This window comes from Pelecanus crispus, chromosome 3 (genome assembly GCF_030463565.1).
Source record: "Pelecanus crispus isolate bPelCri1 chromosome 3, bPelCri1.pri, whole genome shotgun sequence".
In the NCBI taxonomy this organism is placed as follows: domain Eukaryota; kingdom Metazoa; phylum Chordata; class Aves; order Pelecaniformes; family Pelecanidae; genus Pelecanus; species Pelecanus crispus.
The window spans coordinates 93,002,830-93,012,431 of record NC_134645.1 but is presented as its reverse complement, the minus strand read 5'-3'; the positions used below and the strand labels follow the sequence as shown (position 1 = coordinate 93,012,431).

Here is a 9,602-nt window from a genome sequence, read left to right as displayed (position 1 = left end):
TTGTAAGACTCCCTTACACTCATTTCTGTCTTGCCTTGTTAATTAAACTGGGAATTCTTCAGTTCGTTTTCTCAGGCACGTGAATAATTATTATTACACTTTGGTTTTAAGTTGTACACACAAACAACAACACCAAAAACAGAACTGCAAACAAAATTTACATTTTTAAGAAATCAGCCTCATTCCTTGAAATGAAAGTGCAAGGTGCAGTTGCTTTCCAAAGCCTTACTTCCAACCTATTTATATAATCGGTTCCACTAAATTTCAGAAGTTAACTCTTTTAAAGGAAGGCTATGCCTATGATTAAGACAATGAAACAGCACTCTGGAGATGTCAGTCTAGCAATGCCACAAGTTTCCTGCCGTTTTTGGCAAACCAGTGGGCCCTTATCCTAAAGTGAGCCAAGTTTTGAGCAAATGAGCTCACTGAAACTACTCAGATTACGCACTTTTGCAAGTGCTTAGCGAACGAGCTTTTCACGTTGGGCATCTGTGTAGCAGTGGAAAGCTTTGAGGACGACCTTGTTGTAGTGCAAGGGGCTGAACCACGGAGCTTTCTGCCTTGGGAGGGGAGACGAAAGGGACACCAAGGGAAAGGGAAGGCAGAAAGAGAGGGGTGAAGAGTGATGAGAAAAGGAGGGAGGCACTCACTTCTCACCTGGCCTCTGAGGAGCGGGGCTGGGGACAGAAGGGCATCCCTGAAAAGCAGGGCCAAGGAGGGTCCCTGAGGAGTGGGGTGCCCCTGAGGAGCAGGATACGCCTGAGGAGCGGGGCCAAGAGTGTCTCTAAGGAGCAGGGTGCCCTTGAGGAGCGGGACACCCCTGAGGAGTGGGGTGCCCCTGAGGAGCAGGATACCCCTGAGGAGCAGGGCCAGGAGGGTCCCTAAAGAGCAGGGTACCCCTGAGAAGCGGGACACCCCTGAGGAGCAGGGCCAGGAGGGTCCCTGAGGAGCAGGGTGCCCTTGAGGAGCAGGACACCCCTGAGGAGTGGGGTGCCCCTGAGGAGCAGGATACCCCTGAGGAGCGGGGCCAGGAAGGTCCCTAAAGAGCAGGGTACCCCTGAGGAGCGGGGTGCCCCTGAGGAGACAGGGCAGAAGGGTCCCTGAGGAGCGGGACACCCCTGAGGAGCTGGGCCAGGAGGGTCCCTGAGGAGCAGGGTACCCCTAAGGAGGGGGACACCCCTGAGGAGCGGGACACCCCGGAGGAGCAGGGCCAGGAGGGTCCCTGAGGAGTGGGGTGCCCCTGAGGAGCAGGACACCCCTGAGGAGTGGGGCCAGGAGGGTCCCTAAAGAGCAGGGTACCCCTGAGGAGTGGGACACCCCTGAGGAGCGGGGTGCCCCTGAGGAGATGGGGCTGAAGGGTCCCTGAGGAGTGGGACACCCCTGAGGAGCGGGGCCAGGAGGGTCCCTGAGGAGCGGGGTGCCCCTGAGGAGCGGGGCCGGAAAGGCGGGGGCCGGGGAGCCCCTGAGGGGCGAGGGCAGGGAGGCGCGGGCAGGCCACGGGTCGGGGCGAAGGCGACTCCCGGCAGCCGCAAGCCCCATCCCGGCCCGAGGAGCCTCCTGTGGGAGCCGGCAGCCGCTCCTCGCCTTCCCCCGGAGCCCTACGGCGCGTCAGGGCGGAGCGGCCCTGCCCGCTGCCGCTGCCACCGCCGCCGCCCGGCGCCGTCGTGCCCGGCAGCCCCGGCCCTGGGCAGGTGGCGCGGTGCGGACGGTGCGGCGCCCTCCCGCCATTCCCCCCGGGACGGGGTCCCTCCGCCTCCCCGCTTGTCTCCGCCTTCCCCCTCGGGCCCGGCAGCCTCTCCCGCCCCGTCCCTGCGCGGGTCACCCCTGCTCTCCGCCCGGCGCCGGGAGGGAAGCCTCTCCCGGGGCGATGCGCCTCCCCGCCCCGCAGGCAGAGCCCCTTCTTCCCTTCCCATCCGAGGAGATAGCGGGATCTGCCTCCGCTCCCCTCGGCCCTCCCCCTCCCGGCCTCCTCCCTCTCGCCTCCTTTTTTTTTTTTTTTTTTTTTTTTTTCCCTTTTTCCATCCCCTCCCCCGCCTGGGAAGACCTGGCCGCTCCCCCCGCCCCGTCCTCAGTAGCCGCGGGCGCTGGGCGGCGGGCGGGCGGCGCGGAGCGGAGCGGGGAGCCTGCAGCCTGAGCTCCGGGGCTGTGGCCGCCTTCCCCTCCCTCCCTCCCTCCGTCCTGCGGGGTGCCAGGTACGAAAGAAACCCTTCCCGACACCGGCGGCGGCGGGAGAGGCTGCCCCGAGAGAGCCGGTGGGAGCAGCGCCGGGTGGGCAGGCTGGGAGCTGGGGATGGGGGCTGAGGGGGGCTGCCCGGGGCCGGGGCGGCCCGGAGCCGGGGACCGGACAGTCCGAGGTAAACGTCCGTAAGGTGATCTTGGTTTTTTTGCGATGTCGTTCTTCCTACACGGGTCGGTTTAGAAAACGATGAGGCTGAGCGATGTCAGTACCCTGCGCTTGGCAGCTGAAGGGGTTTGTGTAAAGCTCTGCCTCTTTAGCCCGATGGATAGATTTTTGATAGGACTAAAACGTGACACGTTTCTTTGGTCCTTTTATTTTTTTTTTTTTTTTGGTTGGTTGGTTGGTTTTGTTTTATTCGAAGCTGGTTTCACAAGACGGCTAACGGGACAGAAGCAAGGGGCGTATTTATTGGGCTTTCAGGGGTTTGTCTCTGCGTGTCTTCTGCGAGGAGCAGGCAAGGAGCCTCCTCACCCTTCAAAACAGCCTCTCCTTTAATTCTGATTCATCCCCTCAGTATTCGCGTTACCATCCCCGCGCTCCTCTGGAATTGACACTAATTTCATCCAGATTCGTCACTGCTGGAGGCAGATTTATCTTGGAGTGGCAAAAAAAGCCCTGCCAAGGTATTTAACTTGCAGGCTCTGGAGAAAGGGAACTCCTTTGGATCAGATGCGGGAAAGCGGAGCCTCCCGCGGCAAGCAGGACCAGGGGACGGCTGAGGAGTTACAGCCTTCCTCTCCAAACCCTCGGCGTCTTCCAGGAGAACCCCGGGCTTTAGCAGGCTAGTGCACAGGAGCGGCGAGCAGAAGCGGAGCGGGCAGCGGAGAAGCGGCCATCCCAGCACAGCCCCCTCCCCGTCCCCGCCGCTCCCCCGCCCGCTGCCCGCCCGCTCCCGTCCCGGCGGCCGCTGCCCGGGGCCGCCCCTCCCGGCAGGGCTCGCCCCCCGCAGCCGCTCAGCGGCGGAGCACAGCGGCCGGTTCCCGACCCGGAGGAGCGGGGAGACGAGCCCGGCGGCGGGCAGGGCTGGCCGGAGCGGGGGCTGCGGTGGGGCCGGCCCGGGCCCCGGGGGGGGCGGGCAGGGGTGAAGCCGGGCCGGCCGCCCTGGCCGCCTGTCCGCGCGCGCCACCCCGCGGCCGCGGCGGGAACGGCAAAACCCGGGCGGAGGCGAAGCCCCCGTCCCCGCTGCCATTCACACCCCCACCCCCGCCACCCCTTTTCTTCATTTCCCCCTGCGCGTGTGATTTCTGAAATGAGCTGTCACGCCTGCCGTGTCCAATGAGCTCTCCTTATGCCGACTGAAGCTGCTTAAATTTTGTGAGAGCCAGGAGTCGCAGCCGGGTTTTCTCCAGAAGTCCGAGCGGAGGACGAAACCTGTGCGCCAATATATGTACAGTGAGCACGGCCGGAGGAGTGAAGGGCGCAGCGGCGGATAAGGTTAGGGTAATGGTTTCTTCCAGGCAGTGTGAGATTTCCAGGATTTGTTCTCTATTTTGCTTTGTCAGAGTAGAACTGTGAATTCCAACTTTCAGGCCATTTCAAGAATAAGGCCAAAAGCAGTTAAAGGAGCTGATTAGTGTAGCAGCCTCTCATATTTTATGGTCTGAAAATTGCATCTAAAATTATGTAAGCTTAGTTTGAAATGTGCCGACTTTCCTACAATAAGAAGGAAACCCCAGAGCAGAGGCTGCACTGAACAGACCAAGATAAAACGCTGCTGGGTAGCTGGACACACCTTTTCTTTTGTCTGAGCTACACTGACATGTAAATTCACTCTGGGGTAGCCTGAAGAGAAACATATTCTAGTTCTGCTTGACTACCAGCCTTCCCCTGAGCATTTGAGTTGCATTCTGCTGGAGTAAGATAGGTTATACTGACAAAATATTCGAAGGATACCCTGAAAAGTTAGGACATGGGTAGGTTTTGTCCTGTGAATGCAGAAAAATTTGATGTTGGAAGCAAGAAGTGAGAAGAACTGAAAATACTTTTTAATTGTATACATACACCTGGCATCTGGAATGCCACCAAACAGGGAGTCCTCGCTGTTATCAGCTGGATTTGGAAACTGGAGGAAGAATTTCAACATTTTCATGGAGCTGGGGATCTCTTTCTCACTTTCTAGTTTCCATCTTCTTCTGTCTTCTCTGAAGCAATTCATCCTACCATAAAGACAAATCTGAGTCAAAGCTGCTAATTACTGTAAGCCAACCCAAAATTTATATGGGAAAGGAGTGAAGGAAAGGAGAGGGCAGAGCAGCTTGGGGTTTGGAGGAAGAGTGGAGAACAGCGTGGCAGACAGTGTAAGATGCTGAGGGTTTTTTCTTGCATCCAGCCTGTAGCCTTCTCAGGGCCTTTCCTTCCTCTGGAGGCTGTATTCTTTCTCCCCTTCTCTCACCCTGCAAAGCTATCTTTGCAGCCATCTACACATTTCCATCCCTACTGTCTGGCGAAAGGAACCCCCTGTGTTCCCTCCTTGCTGGCAAACTGTACCGGGCCATGGCAACTGCTGACGTTGTCCATGCTTGAAGTTGGCCTTGCTTAAACAGTAGAGATGGGGTTAGTAAACAGAGCTTAAGTGCATGGCTGTAAATGACAATGCTGCCCGGTAGGACCACTGCTGTAGTCTGTAATGAGAATTACCATTTTCATCAAGTTCCTCAGCTTGGACTTCTTCCAGTTCTACTGAAGGGTGGTTAGTTCATTAGGAACAACAAGTAGTTCATTATAAATGAAGAAAATCGTGGCTTCCAAGACTGCCTTTGTAAGTAGTGAGCACTTGAGTATGGTATTTCAAATGGGAGGCTCCAATGCATCTATTGAGGGTTGTGTGTTTTGGTTTTTTTCTTTTTAAAGACTGGTGGAAGGGAGCCATAGTACTCCACCCATTTGCTTGCAGAAAGTCTCTCTGTAAAGTGAAGTTAGTTATGGGTCCAGCTGGGAAGACTTCAGCCATCACAGTGGAATGACATCAAGCCAGGCACCTCAAAGACTTTCTGTATGAACTGGCAGTTAGTGAATGAACTTTCCTTAGGGCTCACAAAATTCAGCTACAGAGAAATATCAGATACGCAGACTCTGAGGAAGGGCTGAGAAAAGGACTAGTATTCTAGGAAAGAACATAGAAAAGGCATTCTCGAGCCTGACAGAAGAACTGGGTTTCTTAATACCTTGTATCTGTTCAACAGCTATGTTAGGGCAAAGCAAATTAAAACCAGCTTTTCTGCATTAATATCACATTATTTATGATCAAACCATGCTAGTTTGTGACAGGCTGAAAATAAAGAACAGGAGGTGCTGCCTCATACAACATGTAGTTAAGCTGGAACTCCTTGACGCAGGACATTGTGGATACAAAATTTTATATGTGTTCAAGGGAAGATTGGCAACTATGGAAGAGAAATCCACTGAGGTTTCCTCACACTGTAGAAACTACCTCTGGTTCAAAGTCCATGAGTCTTGTACACTAGGAGACTATGAGGGAGGAGGGACATACATGGTTGCCCTATTCTTGTGCTCTACCCTAGACATCCACATTTGGCCAGTGTAAGAAAGAGGATTTTAGATGAGGTGGACCTTTGGTCAGATGAGGAAAGTTGTTCCTATGTTCTCATCATAGTATTTCTTTATTTTGACACCTTATCATTTATCTCTGGATATGTAAAATTATCATTCCTCTTCAAATTTAGTACTAATTGAGCAATAACCAAAACAGTACTTTGAAGGTAACTTTGTATATAAAAGTTAATGTTTAAATATGTGCATTTCTTCTACACCAATAACCTGGACTGTTAGGGTCAACTGGTGTCTCTCTGCAAAATCTTGCGCCTAGGATGACTCTGCTGTGCTTTCAAAACCTTCAGATATCTTTTAGTATGACTGCATACACCCCAGAGCTTAGGCCTGTGAGTCACTGTAATCTCCAGATGTCTTATGAAAGTCCACACATCTCCAAAACCTGAGTTAGCTACTTTAAACCAGGGTGGGTATCTTTATACTGTATTGTAAAATGTGTTTTACGTATATCCTAGTAAGTAAACTCTGGGTCAAAGTTGGTGTTCCATGCAGGCAAAGGTGAAAAGCGTCAAAAATTATACCCAAAACCACCCTCTGAATTTGGCATCAGAAGCAACAAGCTGTGTTTGAACTGTAGTGCTTAGTTAGCTAAAAAGTGATAATTGTTACCTCTTATAGACAAGAACTATGTCTATATGGTGAAGATGCCTCAAAATTATGGGAGTTGTTGGTCCATAATACAGCTTTTAAAGTGATGTTACCACTTCTTTTTCTGTGTCGCACACATACTCCTTTTCTTTCATGCTAGATCTTAAGCTAGCTTGTAACCAGGCTGTTTCACTGGATAGCAGTACTCATTCTAAACTAAGCTCAAGAAAAGGAAAGCAGCTATCTTTGCCCTGGGTTACACTGCCATTACAGTGTAAACCAGAGAGCTTAACCACATACATATCCTTGAATTGCTTGGCTTTTAAAGTTTAATCATAGGTCCTTTCTTTCTGCACTGCTGAGATTTCCATGTAATTGGAATGAAGGATATGAGAATGGAGTGCAGCTTCCCCAGTGGCAGAGGCCAGTAGCTGGTTAATGCCACTGACATCACTGCTGCCAAAGGAGAAAAATGGTCTTTTTAGTAATGTTTTGAGCTCAGAATCAAGACTTCTGGGTTCAGCTTCTGGCTCTGCCACAGACTTCTAACAATTTTGCATTCTTTCTGCATGTTTCCCAACTACAGATGGGAATAATACTGGTTTTTTCTTTCTCATTTAAAGTGTTGGCTCTTTGTGTGATGCATCACCTCATCTAGGTGGGGCTTTCCACATGTGACCATAAGGCACATACAGCACAGTTCCTGCAGCCTTTGTGGGATCCTGCAGGAAGAAGGCATGTGATGAGTCAGCAGACTTGTCCCTCCTACTTGGCTGGGCTTTCTTGCATGTATGTATCCAGGAGACTCCTCTAGACCAGCAACCTTCTACTTTCCTCACTCATCTTCATGGATTTCGAAATTCTCTGACATCCTGAGAGAGATTCAGGCACCCATGCATAGGAAGTGAATGAAGTTGTGGTGGCCATGGCACACAGGGAAATACAATGCAGGATCTGCAGGAGACCCATGACTTTCAGAGCAGCAGAAGCTGAAAGCATTTAAAATGGGACTGGCCACCTTGTTTAGGTGCCCAAATTGCCCCATCTGTCACATCCAGACAACATAAACTTTGAAAGGGGAAAAGAGATCTTTCTAAATTGATTCTTTGGGAGAGCAATTAGCAAAGTGCCATTTCCATAACAGGCAGATTCACAGATCTTAGCTGGGTGGGTAATGCAGAACCATTGGTGTAAGTGACCATAGGTCAGTTACGGCTGCTACTTTTTGGCCATTATATGAAAAAGCACAATTGGTCTGGTTTCCTAAGGGTTCCCAAGTCTCACAGGTGCAGTCTGTCTGTCCATCTCTGCCTGGATCCCAACTTTTGAATGCAACTTTTGAGTATGTTGGTGGTTTTCAACCATGTTCTACCTACAACTAGTAACTATGAAGAAGAGAAGCAGAAGCGTAAAACATAATTGCTTTCTTATGGGATAAATAAAACCAGGGCGCTGTACAGAGTGGAATGACTCAGACTACTGCCCCACTGAGGGAAAAGCAGGTTAAACTCATCTGTTTCCACCTTCCAGTAGGTAGCTCAGCATGGACACTGGCTGACTGGTCTGCACCCATCTTGCTAGAGACTGTTGGATGCGTCAGAGGCAATACAGGGAATATCTGAGGCATCTCTATTTTGAGCAGAGTGTTAAATTCTGTTCCACGGATGTCGGTGCTAATATTGCATGATTGTACTTTGAAGATACTAAGATAACTGTGTATATTTCCAACGCATATTTTCAAATCTCTCTTTCTTGTTTTAGAAACAAATAGATAAAATGGAGCACATGTTACTGCTATTCATATTTTTCATACCTATATTGGGTCTCACTAATGGAACAGAAACTGAACAAGATTTTACTTGGCACTTAAAGAAGATTCCTCAGATTGTGAGCGAAAGAACTTTCTCCCTTGACAGCCCCAAATTTGAAGCAAAAACCAAATTAGAGCTGAACAGTGTCTGTGGAATTGAATGTCAAAGAAAATTGCCAGTGCCAAGCTCATCTGACTTGAAGGACCTCTTATCCTATGAGACCATTTTTGAAAACGGCACACGGACCCTGACTGAAGTGAATGTCCTCGGACTAGTGCTTGACCCAGCTGGAAACACAACCACACAAAGGCCTTTGAGAAAGAAGAGGCAGATATATGGAACAGACAGTAGGTTCAGCATCTATGACAAGCGGTTTATGACCAATTTTCCGTTCAACACAGCTGTGAAGATCTCCACCGGCTGCAGCGGCGTTCTCATTTCCCCCAAGCACGTGCTAACAGCTGCTCACTGTCTGCACAATGGCAAGGATTATGTTAAGGGCAGCAAAAGACTAAGGGTCGGCCTGATGAAGACAAAATCCAGAGGCAACGGCAGGAAACGCAGAGGTGCTAGAAGAAGTAGGAGAGAAATTTCTGCGGCCCAGGAAGATCCCAAAGTTGCCACAAAACCAAGGCGAAAATCCAAAGGTGGTGGGAGAAAGCAGGGGACCTCAGACGGCATGCCCTCCTTCCAGTGGACCAGGGTGAAGAGTACCCACATCCCGAAAGGCTGGTTTAAGGGTGTGTCTGGGGATATTGCCCTGGATTATGATTATGCTGTTCTTGAGCTCAAGCGTCCCCACAAAAGGAAATACATGGAGCTGGGAATCAGCCCAACAATCAAAATGATGCCTAGGAGCATGATCCACTTCTCAGGTTTTGACAATGATCGATCTGGGCAGCTGGTCTATAGATTTTGCAGCATTTCTGATGAGTCCAATGATCTCTTTTATCAGTACTGTGATGCTGAGCCTGGCTCCACTGGATCTGGCATCTATCTCCGTCTTAAGGAGCCGGACAAAAAGAAGTGGAAACGCAAGATCATCGCTGTTTACTCAGGCCATCAGTGGGTGGATGTCAATGGTGAACAGCAGGATTACAATGTAGCAGTAAGAATTACTCCTCTCAAATATGCCCAGATTTGCTTCTGGATACATGGGAATGATGAGAATTGCACACAAGGCTGAAGAGAGCTGAACCTGACTCGCTTAGCACCCGTATTACCGTAAAGTCTGCCGCAGCAGTTACTGGAAGAACATCACATCAGGATGCTTTTGAACTCAAAGCTCACGAGTGACATTATGGTGACTTGAGGAATGCTGAATTGCTGGGGGATGGGTAGAACTGTCAAACAAAATATTTCTAATTGTAATCAACCCTAGATATGCACTTAAA

At 50.7% G+C, this 9,602-nt stretch overlaps 1 protein-coding gene across 1 annotated transcript; it reads left to right on the top strand.

Moving 5' to 3' along the window:
• Nucleotides 1-2,290: 2,290 nt before the first annotated feature.
• Nucleotides 2,291-9,394, top strand: PRSS35 (serine protease 35). The gene is made up of 3 exons (XM_075708160.1): nucleotides 2,291-2,360; nucleotides 4,096-4,103; nucleotides 8,159-9,394. The coding sequence occupies exon 3, from the start codon at nucleotides 8,174-8,176 to the stop codon at nucleotides 9,392-9,394; it is 1,221 nt and encodes a 406-aa protein (XP_075564275.1). The 5' UTR covers nucleotides 2,291-2,360; nucleotides 4,096-4,103; nucleotides 8,159-8,173.
• Nucleotides 9,395-9,602: the final 208 nt, after the last annotated feature.